This window comes from Somniosus microcephalus, chromosome 14, assembly GCF_052327205.1.
Source record: "Somniosus microcephalus isolate GS21.2 chromosome 14, FLI_Smic_1.0, whole genome shotgun sequence".
Lineage (NCBI taxonomy): Eukaryota > Metazoa > Chordata > Chondrichthyes > Squaliformes > Somniosidae > Somniosus > Somniosus microcephalus.
In genome coordinates this window covers 109376420-109394626 of record NC_141000.1, presented here as the reverse complement: position 1 = coordinate 109394626, position 18207 = coordinate 109376420, and the positions used below count along the sequence as shown (strand labels likewise).

General features: G+C 43.6%; 1 protein-coding gene across 3 annotated transcripts in view; it reads right to left on the bottom strand.

Annotated features, from left to right (window-relative positions):
* Positions 1 to 18207, bottom strand: part of LOC147107832 (transcriptional regulator Erg) — a 334827-nt gene that overhangs the window by 142645 nt on the left and 173975 nt on the right. The window contains exon 1 of one of the 3 annotated variants that reach the window (XM_086007175.1): positions 6399 to 6730. The exons of the other annotated variants lie outside the window; for them this stretch is intronic. Within the exon in view, the coding sequence (XP_085863301.1) occupies positions 6399 to 6416 (18 nt within the window). The 5' untranslated portion in view covers positions 6417 to 6730. Of the gene's footprint in view, positions 1 to 6398; positions 6731 to 18207 lie in introns of those variants that run through there. 3 annotated transcript variants of the gene reach the window in all.

Genomic DNA, 18207 nt, shown 5'->3' with positions numbered 1-18207 from the left:
GAAGGAACAGGATTTCCAGGGATTTCCAGGGGGGGTTGTTTGACTTAGTTGAGGAGATTTTGTTTTTTGAGTGACCATGTGATAATCTATTTAAATATCAGCGGGATATTGGAATGAGTTGGAAATGTTTTAAATTTAAATTACGCAAAAGTAACATTAATGCAAACCGACTTTGAAAAACGTGGGTATCCGGGAGTGAGTTACAGATTATAATCGAATAATCGAATAATCAAATAAGAAGTTCCGATGGTTTCTGTGTAAAATAATGAACATCTGGGAATGAGCTGCATACTACAGTATAACGTAATCGGGGATCCACATGATTTATAAAGACACCCATGAGTGAGTACAAGCTGGAATCTAAATGAAAGGTTGAGATTTGATAAATTAAATTACACACACTCTTCATCCCCAGGTAGCCTCTGTATTATATAAATATATGTTAGAACATAATATCCATTTATGAGGTTTTATTCCCTTTTCTAGGTGGTTCATCCTACTGACAGCACCCACAGCAATTTCTTGGCTTAAAGAATAATGTGTGTGTGCCTTTCAACTGTCACAGGCTTAATGTGCAAACTGAATCCATTAATGCAGCCACTCATCAAACAACGCAACCAAACCAGGCACTTGTTTGTAAGAATTAAGCTACCATCTCTGTCTGAAACGTCTTGATGCGCTATTTAATGTATCTGTTAACCTGGTTACTTTAAACGGGTTAACGAATGGGTTAAAGCAACACACAGAAGAATTTCATAAACAGTACTGTGCATGCACTAAGCCATTTGTTACAAACATCACTGGCAGAAATTTCACCATCATAATGTCGACAAAAAGAGTGTTAAAGCCATGTGGCAGGAGTAAAATGGTATTTGCAAGCTTCACTTCACCGTATTTTACTATGGTTTAGTACACCTCAGTGCAGAGGACACACAGCAGGGAATAATGGAAACGGATATCCCTTGAAAGGGGAAAACTACAATGTAACCTAAATGTCAATATATAGCTAAAAAAAATTGAAGCAATATTTGGCATTAAAAAATACTTTCCCATTGGCTATTATTGAGGATAACCACAAGCCTCGAAGGTGTTTTGATATTCCCCATGGTTAAGTGTGGTAGTTTTCATTTCAGTTTGCTGTTTTAGAGGCCTCCGGTTAGGAACACAGGAGTAGGCCATTCAGCCCCTCAAGCCTGTTCCGCCATTCAATTGGATCATGCCTGATCTTTATCTCAACACCATTTACCCGCCTTGGTACCGTATCCCTTAATATCCAGCCTCAACAGCTTTTTGGAGGCGGGAGTTCCAGATTCCCACTACCCTTTGTGTGGGAAAAGTGCTTCCTGACATCACCCTGAACGGCCTAGCTCTACCTTTAAGTTTATTCCCCCTTGTTCTGGACTCCCCCACCAGAAGAAATAGCTTCTCCCTCTCTACCCTAACAAATCCTTTAATCATCTTAAACACCTCTATTAGTTCACCTCTTAATCTTCTGTACTCCAGTTAAAACATTTGAACCGTTACAGCCTGAGGGTGCCATTCTACTGTAATTAGTGATCTCCGATCGATAGCCACCATAGCGATTCGCAGCTGTGATTGGATGGTTCAAAGCACGTGAAGAACTCGAGACCCAGAGGATGAATTTTAAATGTTTTGTGGGTGCCGGAGCTCGCGCTATCTCAGAACATTTAAATAAGCTCTGGGTACATTTATAAATTCGTGGACCCTCTGGGCATTTTGTAAACCAGATTTGGCACTGCATTGGTGTTACACTGGTTGCCTCAGAGCCATCACCACAGAAACCAACTTGCACATGCCCCTTTGTTTTAAGGAGGCACAACTAATAAAATAATTTGGGGGCGAAATTCGGTTACGCCCCGCTTGGCGAGTACCGCCCCGGACGCTAAATTGGGCTTACTGCCCCGGCAAGGAAGCAGAGCTCTAGCTTGGGTGCTTCACTTCCTCTTGGGGCGGTGTCTGGGGCGCAAAGCACGGTAGTGCCGGAGCGCTACACGGCCGCTCCACATAGTGCTAATGCGTTTCAGCACCCCTCCCCTTCCATTAAAGGAGAGGGACGCTGTGCTCTCTACAGGACCTCCGATGGCCCACACTAGCCCACCAGGGCGGCGTGGTGCCGTGGCTGCAGCCCGGCACCAAGACGCGGTGCCAGACGGCGCGATGGCAGCCACGGACCACACCAAAAGCCGCCAAGAGGGGGGTCAGTCAAAATTTTAAATGTTGGTGCGGGGTGCTGCTGGACCGCCCCTTTAATTAGCGCCATGCCAGCAGTGTGTGGCCCGGTTTGCGACCCTGTCGTTGACATCGCCCGCAGCAACCTCGCGGGGCGCAGCCGAATTTCTGCCGCGGGGCGCTAAGGGGTCATGTCGCTCGCCAATTACATCATCGCCGGTGTCGCAGAGGCCCGGCATGCTACCGGCAGGGCACAGCGGTATCGGCTAGCGCCTCAGTAGTGCCCTGCCAAATTTCTCAGCGGACGCTATGCCCCCGCCTGGGCGATAAGCCCTTTGCACCCCGGAGGCGCTAACAGCAGGCACGAAGGAAACTAATTTCACCCCAGTGTCTAATTTCAACAAGACCAAAAGGAAACTGATAAAACTAAATCAGAATATTTTGCATGTGTCTATCAGACAACCTGTTCCCTGCAACAACAATTTGCATTTAGCGCCTTTAATGTAGTAAAACATCCCAAGAAGCTTCACAGGAGCATTATCAGACAAAAATTGACACTGAGCCACATATTAGGACAGATGACCAAAGGCTTGGTGAAAAAGGTAGGTTTTAAGGAGTGTCTTAAAGGAGGAGAGAGAACTAGAGAGGTGGAGAGGTTTAGGGAGGGAATTCCAGCGTTTAGGACTTAGGCAGCTGAAGGCACGGTCACCAATGGTGGGGTGAAGGAAATCAGATATGCACAAGACTGCGGTGCCCACCGGTCAAGGAAGACCTCAGGTGTACCGGCAGACACCGCGTGCTCGCTCTCCAGGGTCACCTGGAGGCCTCCTCCTCCAGGGACTTTCAGACCATTCCTCTCCGCAGTTACCATAGGACCTGACTCCAGAGTTATGCTGTAATTTTTACGGCTCTGCAAAGTGGAAAGCACTTCGAGGCAAAGCAAAAGTGGCAGTATAACTACACCATAAGGCAAGTAATATTTTTCATAACAACAACTTGCATTTTTATAGCACCTTTAACGTAGTACAATGTCCCACGGTGCTTCACAGGTGTGTTATCAAACAAATTTTCACACCAAGTTATAAAAGAACATATTACGACAGGTGACCAAAAGCTTGGTCAAAGAGGTAGGCTTTAAGGAGCATCTTAAAAGGAGGAAGGAGAGATAGCGAGGTGGACAGGTTTAGGGAGGGAATTCCAGAGCTTAGGGCCTAGGGAGCTGAAGGCACGGCCGCCACTGGTGGAGCAATGAAAATCAGGGATGGGCAAGAGGCCAGAATTGGAGGAGCGCAGAGATCTCGGGGGTGGGGTTGCAGGGCTGAATGAGGTTACAGAGATAGGGAGGGGTGAGGCCTTGAAGGGATTTGAACATAAGGATGAGAATTTAAAAATTGAGGCGTTGCCGGACTGGGAGCCAATGTAGGTCAGCGAGCACAGGGGTGATGGGTGAACGGGACTTGCTGCGAGTTAGGATACGGGCAGCCGAGTTTTGGATGAGTTTTAGTTTATGGAGGGAGCAAGGTGAGAGGCTAGCCTGGTTGAGTATTGCAATAGCCAGTCACAGACTAGTTTAAAGATTTATTCTGCTAGTGTTAAAATTATCAGAGCAGAATACCCTAACTGTTGAGCTCCTATGAGTGCTATAACCATGAACATATATAACCCTACCCCAGATTCAAATCAGCAATTCTGAATGTACACAAAGGCTATTCATCAATTTAATTATTACTGGTGCCACTTAGTCTTCAGTAATAAAATCCTGCTGAGATTTAAGGATTGAGCCTCGGGGTGTTATGAAGCCATAACATAGCTTTGTACAGTGTTGTTAAAACTAGAGTATTCATTCATTTCTTTTCTGAATAGTTCTTGGTGTTGTTAAAAATGTCAGTGTTTCTCATATGGTGAGTTGAAGGTCTTCGCTCAGGATGACATGGAGAGGTGGCGTACTAACACTTCCTTACAGAGAAAGGAGGGAAAATCCCGGGGGAAACCTGGCGGACCGGTCACCCTGGCCCTCTCTCCGCACTTCCCAGCAGACGGGTATACTGCGGGCATTGCAGTAACAGGTCAGCTGTCCACCATTTTAGTAAAAGGAATGGCTGTGACTTTTAAAGTAAACACCTCCATTAAAATAGCTGAGAGAGCACATTTTATACAAGCGATCGTACAACTAAATTGCCAGCAGTAACTTCGACCGTAGTAACTTTTTTTGCGGGGGGGGGGGGGGGGGGGGGGTGGTGGGGGCGGAAAGGGAAAGAAAGTTGTGGAAATTGGCTTGAAAAAAAAATACTTACGCAAAATGCAAAACTCCAAAAATACAAAAAGTTCACTCAGGCTAAAGCGTCAAAGTGAAACCAGAAACAGGATTCTGATATTGCACATTTGCTGCGCAGTCAAGCACTCCTTAGATTTTTTTTTTCTCTACACATCGGCTGCTTTGCTGCTTAAATGCTAGTTCCAGCTGTTGTTGCTAGAACCTTCCGAATGGCACGCTCTCTCCACAAGCAAAAGCGTGAAGCTGAAAGCTGGGCCACCGAGCATTCACCCCGCACACAGGCTGCACAGAAAGACAGCCTGCCTGTGCTGCAATATTCTACTCCAGCAAAGCTGGCATCTGCTGCCTCGGGAATGATTTCTTACTTGCTCTGTTCAAGTGTTTCAGCTCGACTTGGAATAACATAGACGTAAATGAAATATGACATCCCTCCATGCCAAGAGCACTGTATTTAATCTGTGGAGATAGCATACTCATTCCTAGTGAGTTATATTTTTACTTTCTTTTCCTCCTGTTTTCGAGTTGACATCTTCAATATGACCGCAACCATTACTGCCTGTCAGTGGTGCACACAAATTCACCAGAGTGGAAAAACGCTGAAAAGTATCGGAATAGAGTTCAATTCTGACATTTAAAAGGACTGACCTGTAACTTCATGCACAGCGGATCACGTATACAGTTTTTCCCCCTTTTCTATTTCGACGAGGAAAGGGAGTTTGGAAACTCAAATGTTTCCCTCATGTAGGTTCGGTCAAGAACTAAAAAGCAGATTCCATCTGTTTAGTCCTTGGGCTTTGTTAGGAGGTGGTTTAAGAATGAAAGTGGAAACAAGTCTCGTAGCTGTGGTAAAACCCAGGGGAAGGACCGTACTCCATGAAATACTTCCAATGAGTATGTGTGAAGATATATATACACACCCACCCACAGACCAGCTCAAAAATAAAAATAAAATTCCTTCTTGAAATGGTCTGTTCACGATTTTCCCCAAATTAAAAAAAAGTCAAAATATTACGCTAAAGCTGAACGTTGCACGTCTTTAAAACCTAGCTCAGCAACTTTCGCCAACTAGCTGCCTCAATCAAGCAGGAATTTAGAATTAGAGATAAATAAATAAATAGCCCTTTTGGAATGAATCGATTGAGATTCCAGATAAATTCAGATTCCATGCACTTTTACACAGTTCTGATGGTAATGAAAACGTCTTTCAGAGATGGTGCTTATTATTTTTTGTTAGAAGCAAGATTCCTCGTAACTAAAATTACTGCTTTTAAAATTGCAAGAATAGGCTGAATGAGCCTAATCGCGGAAACAACACAGCAATTTCTCATTTATAAACCCAGAAATACTAACGTTCGAGATTACCTTTTGAGACTTTTCAACAACTTTCATCTATACAGATGAGTTTACAAAGATGCTTAGCCAAGGCACGTCTTTGAAATGCTTTGCAATTGCATCCAACAATTTGGCACCAGTTGACTTCTGGCTTAGTGTTACCTCCAATCTAGAGTACATACCGAGCGCAATGTAATTACACTTTAAATTAGCAATGAGAGTCCATCTTCACGTTCGAACATCTCAGGGCAGTGCCTTGCCTGGCACTCGCACTTATTCTTTCAAGCGATCACTCAGCCAAACCCACGAAACTGGCACCGAGATAGAAAAAAATGAGAGAAGGAGGAAAATAACGATTAAGCGCCTCGCTTCTGCCCGGGGCGTGCGTGAAAATCTCGATCTTTCCCTCAAAAAGTTTTTCAAATGGCCCGGATAGTTTGAATAGGAAAGAGGAAATTTTACAGGCAGCACAAAGGAAATTTGCTCATCGCCTTCCATTGTGGAAAAGAGGGTGTTGCTTCATTCACCGTTTAACACATCTGGCGAAGAGCAATGATTTGTAACCCAACGTTTAAAACACAGAAAATCCAGCGACTCTTACCTTTATTGTACTGGCCATTTTAACTCAAAAGTACGTTCCGTTTTTAAAATCTATATATTGTTAAAGAAGCTTATGCCCAGTCAGAGTTGTTGAAGTTTTTTTTTGGAGGCGGCGAGATTGTGCTAAGTCTGGGAAATGAAGTCAGTCTATAGCAGGAAGAGGTTTCTATTGGTTCTGGCTGGCTTAGCTCTAAGAAACAGGATATTTTGGAGTACAGAGATAAGAGAGACCAGAAAACAATGTTGTTTTTCTTGATGTGTAGTTGATGATTTCTTTTTTTTCCCTCTCTTTGCTGCGTTTCAAAAGCTGATCTTCAAGGCAGGTGTGAGATGATGGTTACATGTCTAATTCGCACAGCTTTACCACAGGATACAGATGTCACAATGAAACATAAGCTTAAAAACCTGACCTTAACTTGTCTGGACTGGAGGGAGTGTGCACATTATTATTACTATTATTTCCTCCATGCCCCCACTACCATTTTTCTCCCCTTCCTCTCCTGAAGGTACTGATTCATGTTGGTATGCAGTTCCACAGGCATAGCAGATCTTTGGTATCTCACCCAAGTGCTCCTTCTTGTCAAGCTAATCCTGCCCTTATCCGACATCCAAGTAAAAGTACTTTCCAGCATGGGACAAGGAGTGTGCACATGAACTAGGCCACATGAAGATCCTTACCAACCACATATAATACACTAAAGCCCTGCAGGATTACAATCTGTCCGAAAAGAACCATGGTCTTGAAACTACACTATGGGATCATTTGAAGTTCCTCTCTCTACTATTTTAGTGCAAGCATTAACCCATTTTAAAATATAAAACAGCTTAATCTCAGGGCCTGTATGATTTTATTCAAAGAAACAAACAGTCCACATGAACAATGATTATTTTTTAATGGATTTATCCTACTAGGAACTGTGATTAGGTGATAGACTCATCGCCCATAGAGTATTTCAAATTTTTTAGGTGTAATGAAGTTAGTTCTTTCCTTGCATTAGTCACTTTTTCCATCCATTTGTATTTTATGATGTTTTGTCTATCATTGCTCATTCCTGTAGCCAGAGCAGTCTGTAATCAGCTATTTAAGCCTCCTAGGTTGCCATCAAATCTTTTCCTTGCTAAACATTTCTGGGTAAAGTGATATTACTGAGGATTGATGTTTCCTGTATAAAGTCCACCCTCTTTGACATTATTCTCAATGACAAAGTAAGGATTTGCTTATTGCCCTCGTTGTTTTTGGCTACCGTTACTTTGCTACGATGCATACGTCCACAACCAACATCATTTATAAATTGTAAGGGAACTTTGGAAGAGCAAGATTGTTGTGAAATGTCCTGAATATCACTGAACTAAACTGAATTTTATGGGCTCTCCTGAGGAAATGCTCAAAGGAAGAAGCAGGTCTGCACTGAATAAAGGAGTGATTTGGCTGTACAGCTCTGAGTTCAGACCCAGTGTTTTCAGCTTGACTTTAACAACTCTCTCCGCTCGTGTAGTGCCTATGTCACTGGACTAGTAATCCTGAGGGCCTGGATTAATAATTCTGTAGAAAGTGAGTTCAAATCCCATCGTGGTTTTTTCAGAATTTGAGGATTATTTTAATAACCTGGAAATATAAAACTGGGATCAGTAAAATTGACTATTTTAACTGACCATGAAGCTGTCGTAAAAACCCAACGGTTTCTCTAATGCCTTTTAGGGAAGGAATTTTTTGAGGGAGTAACTGGTAGAATAGATGGGGGAGAGCCAGTAGATGTGGTGTACCTGGACTTCCAAAAGGCCTTCGATAAGGTCCCACATAAAAGATTAGCATGGAAAATTGAGGCTCATGGGATAAAGGGGAAAGTTTTGGCGTGGATAGGGAACTGGCTGTCAGATAGAAAACAGAGAGTTGGAATAAACGGCTCATTTTCTGAATGGCAGGCAGTAACAAGTGGGGTACCACAGGGATCTGTCCTGGGCCCCCAGCTGTTCACAATTTACATTAATGACCTGGATCAGGGAGTCGGATGCAGCATTTCCAAATTTGCAGACGACACTAAACTAGGAGGTGGGGTGGGCTCAGAGGAAGAGACCAGGAAGCTCCAGAGCGATTTGGACAGACTGGGCGATTGGGCGGATAAATGGCAGATGCACTATAATGTGGACAAGTGCGAAGTTATCCACCTTGGGTGCAGGAACGGGAGGGCAAATTATTATTTAAATGGCAATAGATTGGGAGAGGGGGAAGTACAGAGAGACCTGGGTGTTCTTGTACACCAGTCACTGAAGGCGAGCATGCAGGTGCAACAGGCGGTCAAGAAGGCAAACGGTATGCTGGCCTTCATAGCAAAAGGGTTAGAATACAGGAACAGGGATACCTTGCTGCAGCTGTACAGGGCACTGGTGAGACCACACCTCGAGTACTGTGTACAGTTTTGGTCGCCTCATCTGAGGAAGGATGTTCTTGCCATGGAGGGGGTGCAGCGGCGATTCACCAGGCTGATACCAGGAATGGCGGGAATGACCTATGAGGAGAGACTATGTAGTTTAGGGATGTACACACTGGAGTTTAGAAGATTGAGAGGGGACCTCATAGAAGTGTATAAAATTCTGACAGGTCTAGACAGACTGGATGCAGAAGGAATGTTTCCCTTGGCGGGTGAGAACAGAACTAGAGGACATAATTTAAGGATAAGGGCTAAACCATTTAGGACAGAGATGAGGGGGAATTTCTTCACTCAGAGAGTGGTGAACCTGTGGAACTCATTGCCACAGAGGGCAGTGTACGCCAGCTCATTAAATATATTTAAGAGGGAATTAGATATATTTCTACGGGCAAAAGGGGTTAAGGGTTACGGAGAGAAGGCGGGGACGGGATACTGAATTAAAGGATCAGCCATGATCTCATTAAATGGCGGAGCAGGCACGAAGGGCCGAATGGCCTACTCCTGCTCCTATCTTCTATGTATCTATGTATCTATAAGAACATAAGAAATAGGAGCAGGAGTAGGCCATCCGGCCCTTCGAGCCTGCTCTGCCATTCAATAAGATCATGGCTGATCTTCTACCTCAACTCCACATTCCCACACTATCCCTGTGCTTACCCGGTCTGGGTCTATATGTGACTCCAGTCCCATACCAATGTGGTTGATGCTTTACTGCCCTCCGAACTGTCCACTCAGTTGTACCACCATCTTCTCAGGGCAGCTCAGGATGGGCAATAAATACTGGCTTTGCCAGCAATGCCCACATACCGAGAATGAATAATAAAAAAAAGATTTTCAGAAGGCAATGCGAAACCAGATAGTTGCAGTTTGCAACTAAGTGAAATAACTGACCAATCTTTACCAAAACAGCGACCTATGTTCCCTCAGCTGAATTCCACACACTACATAATTCATTACAGTATAATTAAATAGACTCTTCAGTTATCAGTTTGGTGCTGGGCACCACTCAAGTTGAACAGAGTAGAACACAGGATTAATCAACAAATAATGATCCGATAACACCAAAGTGAGTTTAAAAGGCTTCCAGATTGTAGAAGGAAGGGGTGTCTGAGGGAGATGGGTCGGGGGGGGGGGGGGTGGGGGCGGTGAAATTACTAATTATGGGGGAAGATTTCTTCTGTTCACTATTTGCAGTGAAATGGTAAATAGCACGTTTATACTTTACCCGTAAATATACAAACAGAGCAATCTTCTCCTCCACATGCCTAAGGTTATAAAGGTCGAGACGATCAAATATTCTTCAGAACATAATGATTGTAATGGGGCCATGGAAATGTCACATTGTGGAAAGCAACGGGTAAGGATGTCAAATATAGGTCATACGTTAGATAGATATTCTAGAATTTTGCCTGATTCCCTTTGAGGCAGGGACCTTTCAGCGGGAGTTTAAATAAACTGGGTAGAGTTCATTGACTATACAGTCAGTTAAAGGAACAGCTTGATGCTCTATTCTCATTTCATGCTTTCTTCTATTCTTCTATTGAGAAAGAGCTGCTTCTGTCCACTGGCTGAGAACAGGCTGGGGATTAGTACCCCCACTTCATCAGGTACCACCTTTATCAGCTGACAGAACAAGGACGGTATTTCTACTCAGAGACCAGCTCGACAGCAAACTGAGGCTCCGTATTAATGTTAGGTGTTTTTATCTGCCGATGGTTTAACTGTGTAAAATGACAAAGTGTTGTTATGTGAGAACGGGAAAGGCCGTCCTACTTCTGTCTACAGTCCATTTCTACCTGTCTGCGAGCCAGCTGAGATTATTCTAAGATTTGAATACCCAAGTTACAAATTTCAGGACTCCAAATGTAAGTCAATTTGCTCACCTCAGTCCCCGATTCTGGAGCCCATAAGACAATTGTTTGACCACAAAACAACAGTGGCTACACTACAAAAATAATCTGCTGGCCGTGAAGCACTGTGGGACCCTCTGAGGATATGGCAGGTGCTATCTAAATGCAAGTTCTTTCTTTCCAGGTAATAGGTCAATTCTGCATAGATGCAATTGTGGCAGCTTCAGAGGATATGACAGTACAGCCATTGTGCCACGTACCCAGCCCAATAGTACTTTTCCTTCCAGATGATCTAAGCTTTTCTTGATGTGCACGCCAGATGAACTTGGATATTCATTTCAATGATTTTGTATCATTGTTTAATGATTGTTACTAATCAGAAGGAAATATGCTGGTGTACTTGTGAATCACTTTGGAATGAAAAAAATAAAACAAAATGAAAGGATTCGATTTGGTCCAGGAGGAGAGGCTATTTGAGTTTGATAGGTTAGGGAGGATGAAGGGGGTAAATGTAAGTTATATAAACATAGAACTCAGTTTGATGTTAGGAGGTACTTCTTTGTACGGAGAATCGTTAACTACATGGAATACATTGTTAGAAGGTAGGTAGGTTATTGGGTGGTGTGTCACCCAGTCACTGGTCTCCTGGAGCTAGTTTGATCTCCAGGGTCAGAAGAGAATTTCCCAGCCTTTTTTTGTCCCTAAATTGGCCTTTGGTTTTTTTTCTCTCTTTTGCTTTGCTTCTTTTGCCACAGATTGTGCGGGTTGGTGGGGAGGGGGTGGGGGGTCAGGGTGGTGATGGTGCGCTGAAGTTACAACACGCCAGGATAGGACAAGCTCGATGGACCAGCTGCTCTTTGCCTGCCCTTTTTTCGTAGGTTTGTGTTGTTTGTATGACTCAAATACTTTAGGCTAGGGCTGTGTCTACATTTCAAATGTACCATCAGTATCAAGCCGTGTCCCAGACGAGGGAGCCTTGCTTCACTTTCTTAGCATCAGTGCAAAGCAAAAGCTTTTTTGCACCAATGCTACAGTTGTAGTGCAAATGCAACCTAGGGTGACATCGGTGTCAGCTGTCAGACCAAAGGAACTGCTGTGGGGGTGGGCGGGGCGAGCATGAGGCAGGAAGAGAGGTACCAGGGATTGCAAACAAGCAACTTATGTTTACCTATAACTGGTACAATGGAATGTCTCACTCCAGCACATATCTTGGGCAGCATTGCCACCTGAGCTGTGAAAGAACCGACAGTTACCTCATACGGCTGGTGCCCCCGATCAAGTCCATTACCCAGCGCTCATGAATTGAAGAAGGGTCAAACCCGAAACGTCAACTCAAATTTTTCTCCACGGATGTTGCCTGACTTGCTGAGTTTTTCCAGCATTTTCTGTTGTTATTTCTCATGAATAAAGGTTCTTTCAGAATCATGAACACTCACAGTTCAATGTAACTTTAAAGATCTTTTAAATGAAGCATGTACGCTTAAAGGAAAAATAAATTGTAAATGATACTTTTTACCCTGAATACCGTTACTGTGAAGAGTTCTATAAAATTAGATCTGCCCTTTATAGTTGAAGGATAAAAATAATAACTTCCTCATTTCTAACAATTTCAACACAATTGGCCCTGAGACTGCAGTTGGAACCGAAAAAAAAGCAGCAATATTTTGTAATAACTGCTGCAGACCATGCTCTATGTTTCCTGCTGATTAGAAAGTTGAACTAAAGTGAGCTGAACTGAACCAGACAGGTGAAAAGTGTGCTGTGGCTCCCTGCAGACAACATATATATGGTTAAGAACCTCCCATTCTCTAGAGCAGGCTTAGCTTGTACAAACTGGATATATAGCGTGCTGTGAGGTTGCATGACGATAGGGAATGTGGGAGTAACCATTGAATTAAACCTGAAATCCGTGTTAAAGGCACGAGATGCTGGGAATGCACTGCCGAAACATGAACCACTCTTTCTCTTATTAACTTGTTCCGTGTTTGCAGAATTTTCTGTTTTTATTTCAGATTCCCAGCAGTTATATTTTTAGCAGTTAGAAATTAAGATTGGTGCCATTCTCATATCTCACTAGCTCAAACCAAACTCCTCTCTGCACTATTTTAATACAGAATGTGTTGAAATGCAATAGAAAGGAGATTTTGTATGAGTGCATCGAGTGTCTGCATTAGAAAAGTGCTGAGGGTCATTACTTTTCTCTCTAAAACTGAGCTCCCTGAATCCTCCTAGTATCTATACTTGCTAGAACTCTGCATTAAGAGCCCTCCATTTAAGTGAAGGCTAATTTCTCCTTCTATTGGTATCTGGATGAGAAACTTGACTCACAGACAAGGGGAGAGTTGAAATGACGACATTTGTCCACCTACGACTACTCTATCCGTTAAACGATTGGGTTGCCGGATTATCTGGAACTGAGTGTGAAAGAATCCCAGTCCCAAGTGATGGGTCTCTAGGTCTCCTTATGAACCAGTGGCTGGTCAATCATCAACTGAGCTGCAGACCTATCTGGCTCCTGTACCAAATTATCGGGACAGACTTTCGGTTTTGGGCACAATATTGGTGATGGGCCCTAGTTGCCCGACCAACGCGCCAATCGCGAATTTGAATGTTACTATTTTGTCGGCGAGCTGCACCCCTCCCGGTTTCCCACAACAGAAAATCAGGCAGCTGTTGTACACTGCGCATGCAGGGACGGCAGAAGAGCAGGTCGGCAGCAGGCCAGAGGATTTTTGTGGAGCTCAGAGCAGCAGTCCTGCTCTTCCTGGCCCCAGAAAAATCTTAAAGCCTTACATTTTTGGATAGGCCTCCAGCAGGTCCCTTTAAGGTTTGCTGATTAGGCCTCTCAATATCTTGAGGAATGGGATTGGCATGTGCCGTGCATGCTCCGCCAATCTCTCTTTGAAAGTTGCAATTGGGGTCCTATAACAGGCATCGGAAGCCTGATTTGCAAATCTAAACGGCCCCCCCCACCTCTTTTGGGCGGGAGCGCTAGGCACCCATTTAAAGGCCTGCCTGAAAGTTGCTTCAGGATTCTAAATGGGCGCACAAGTTCCCCAAAAGACATTGAAATGCAAGGAATGGGGAGGGGGTGGGGGGGGGGGGCAGCATTTAAAGGTCTCCCCACCAAGTCCGCCACGGAGGGTTGACCGAGTTCCAATCTTTCATTTCCAGGCATCTTGGAGCTAACTTAACCCCAGCAGTAATCACCTCACAACTGATCCCAGTGGGGCAGCAGTTGGGGCAAGTTGATTTGGAAGAGGAGGAAGAATATAGAGGGAAAAAGAGAGATTAGCAGTGAAATACTAATAAGAACTTTCATCTGTACAATTTCTTCTACATTTTTGATTGTAACAGAAACATTTCCAGAAAAGTTAAATGTTTCATACAGTTAGTCTGCTGACGGGTCCAGGTCTGACTATTTCTGTTTGTTTTTGCTCACACAATATGGCACTGAAACTAGCACCAATATTATAGCAATAAAATAAGGAACCAAGGAAATACCGAGGTGCTTCACAGCTGTTGATTACTATGTGAGTGAAGTCACTGTTGTTACATAGGCAAACGTGGCACCCAATTTGCACACAGCAAGGTCACACAAACAACAACCACAACAACAATTTGCTTTTATATAGCGGCTTTAAGGTAGCCAAACATCCCAAGGCGCTTCACAAGATCGCTATTAATCAAAGTTTGACACTGAACCACAGAAGGAGATATCAGGACAGGTGACCAAAAGCATGATCAAAAAGGTAGGTTTTAAGGTGCCTCTTAAAAGAGGAGAGAGCGATAGAGAGGCAGAGAGGTTTAGGGAGGGAATTCCACAGCTTAGGCAGCTGAAAGCACGGCCGCCAATGGTGGAGCGATTAAAATCGAGGATGTGCAAAATGCCAGAATTGGAGGAGCGCAGAGATCTCGAAGACTTGTAGGGCTAGATGAGGTTGCAGAGATGGAGAGGGGCAAGGCCATAGAGGGATTTGCAAACAAGGATGATCATTTTTAAACTGAGGTGTTGCCAGACTGGTAATCAATGTAGGTCAGCGAGCGCAGGGAGGATGTTTCCCCTGGCTGGGGAGTCTAGAGCTAGGAGTCACAGTCTCAGAATAAGGGGTCGGGCATTTAGGACTGAGGTGAGGAGAGATTTCTTCACTCAGAGGGTGGTGAATCTTTGGAATTCTCTACCCCAGAGGGCTGTGGAGGCTCAGTCATTGAGTATATTCAAGACAGAGATCGATAGATTTTTGAATATTAAGGGAATCAAGGGATATGGGGATAGTGCAGGAAAGTGGAAATGAGGTAGAAGATCAGCCATGATCTTATTGAATGGCGGAGCAGGCTCAAAGGGCCAAATGGCCGACTCCTGCTCCTATTTCTTATGTTCTTATGGGTGAACAGGACTTGATGCGAGTTAAGGTACAGGCAGCGGAGTTTTGGGTGAGCTCAAGTTTATGGAGGGTGGATGATGGGAGGTCGGCCAGGAGAGTGTTGGAATAGTGAAGTCTAGAGGTAACAAAGGCCTGGATGAACATTTCAGCAGCAGATGAGCTGAGGCAGGGGCAGAGTCAGACAATGTTATGGAGGTGGAAGTAGACAGGAGCGGATATGGGGTCAGAAGCTCATATCGGGGTCAAATAAGACACCAAGGTTGCGAACGGTCTGGTTCAGCCTCAGACAGTTGCCAGGGCGAGGGATGGAATCGGTGACTAGGGAATGGAGTTTGTGGCGGGGACCGAAGACAATGGCTTCTGTCTTCCCAATATTTATTTGGAGGAAATTTCTGCTCATCAAATACTGGATGTCGGACAAGCAGCGCGACAAATCAGAGATAGTGGATGGGTTGAGAGAGGAGGGGATGAGGTAGAGCTGAGTATCATCAGCGTACATGCAGAACCTGACGTGTTTTTGGATGATATCACTGAGGGGCAGCATATAGGTGAGAAATAGGAGGGGGGGCCAAGAATAAACATCAAATGAATGATTGTTACTCTTGGTAATAAAGCCACTCAAACATCAAGAATTGCAAGATTAACCCTCTGGAACTAAAATATATGCATAAAATACGACTGATGCATAATGCTTCTATGATCCCTGTTTTTCTCTATTTACTCTTTTTTCCAATTGTCTATCTGTCCTGTCCTTAGTTTTTTACTGTAATTTTTAACCTAACCTAACCTACTCTATTTTTCTTAACCTTTTCCCATAAATAACTACATTTTAAACCTTTCTCCTGGAGGTGGGAGCATATTTTCGAAAAAAAAACCTGTGTTTTCTTCGGCTTAATGCTGGTATTAAATGCTGAATTTCAAAAGTTCTGACTTGGAAGATTGACCTAGTGACATCATGGATGTGAAAAGGCCACTCTCTGATGAGTATTTGCACATCAAACTGCAATGAGATCTGCCAAACAAGTAAACTTCTCTACAGCTCCTAAGAGTTATGGAAAGAATCCAGTTCCATATGATTATTAATTCTAATTTAGATATGTCCCTGAAATGAAAGTGATGCAATATATTAGTACAGAAGGAGATTGTTGAGCTTCAGGCTTGGAAATATATGTCAAATGGGCAAAAGCAGGCATTCAATGAACCAGAATAAATGGGTCACATTGTTCAGTTAGGAGGAGTGGCTGCAGTGGGTTTAGGTAGAAAATGCGTTTTTTATATCTATTCACTCAACAAAATGGAGTTCACTGTGCTATGTTAGATCTTCCACTGTTACTCTGAAATGAGTGTATGCCAGATAGGGTTGCCAACTCTGGTCGGACATATTCCTGGAGGTTTCATCACATGACTTGCTGCCTGCAACCGCCCTGCCCCCACACTCCCGCCATTGGTCGCATGGCGCGACATCTTCGCACGCCAGCCAATCAGAAACAGAATAGACTCTTCATCACCCGATTGGATGATTCCTGAATGACAGTCAAACAACCTTCTTTCCCCCATGTCCAATGTTTTTATAACTCATAAACAGAAGTGTTCAAATAACATTTTAAAAACCAAATTTTTTCATCGGAGTTGCTCGCAGCAGTTGCTTTGGCGATGAATCTTTAATTCCTGGAGACTCCAGGAGGGTTGGCAACCCAAATACCAGATGACTGCCAGTCTCCCAGAGTCTGTAGTTCCTCTACTTGCCAGGTGTAGGGGCATCTTAAGTACATTTGTGAAGATTTCCTCTGTTTAATGTATAATTCTACTAAAATCGTAAACTCGGTTTCACTAGTAAGCGCAAACAGATAATTCTTACCCCCAGTGCATGTACATGAAGAGCCAAAGTTGTGGTCATGAGCAAATAATTAGAATAACCATGTTAAATGATTAAATTGATTTGGATGTGAGCGTGCTAAGTATGGGTTGTTTCAGGGATGTGGAATGGTTAGGTTCACCAAGTGATGAGTTATGGCTATCTTGCTTAATTGCTTAAGGAGTTCGGGAAGAATTTCCTGAGTTTATAATGTGTTTTTTTGTCTCCCCCAGGCATTAACATCACTAGTGGTTGGGTAGGGTGGTGTATGCGTCCACCGTTTCTAGTGACCACTGAAAGGTCTAACTGTCTTTACTCACCTTTTTATATGTTTGTAATGATTACTGTAAACTCAAAGTTGTTATCAAGACATATTTGACTGTAACATATATTAAAATATTCATTATATTGAACTTTTCTACTTCCATTCCCTTTCCCCTAAAATTCTGTAACTATGGTTTTTCCTAGTATGTCTTTCCATTTCTTTCTAACACTAGACTTTGAATATTTGGAGACCTTGGATTCTGCACTGAGGCACAAAGGAAATAAACAGAAGTCTGGTCTCAGAATGCTTTGGTGTTCTAGTGTGCTACGCCACTGTGTGGCACTGTGTAGGCTTGCACCCATGATTTTCTTGCACTGAATCTCCAACCTTGATGAGACCATATGGCACAAGTGCTAAGTGGAAGTTAGATAGTTGCTCATCCCAAAGACGGCAGCTCTAACAATGCAGCACTCCATCAGTACTGTACTGAAGTGTCAGCAGACAATATGTGCGCAGGTGCTGGAGAGGGGCTTGAGCCCCTGACCATATGACAACAAGTAGCCAAAATCAACCAAAGACATCCCAACCCACTCTGGCACATCTGATTAGAAGCTACTATAAGGAGAGACTACAGAACAGACCACTTATGAATAATGGGTAATTGGAAAAAATTAAGTTACTGTAGGAGTCTCTGCACTCCTAACAAAGAATCTATAACTTACTGGAAGTTAACAAACTGAATTTATTGTCTAAGAACTTTACAAAACAAGAAACTACAGGAGAAGCTCAAAACAGGTCTTTTCTCTTTCAATCCACACGAGGACTGGCTGGCCCCGCCCTCTACCTCTGACGTCATGACGTCATCACGTTTCCCGCCGAAGGGGACGTCACGTGACCCACGTGATGACGTCATCGCGTCAGATCGCGATGTTGTCGATCTAGCTCTGTTTAACCAGAGCCAACTTGAAAGGTAATAACATTGGTTACAGACAATTAATGCTAGAGGTAATAACATTGGTTACAGAC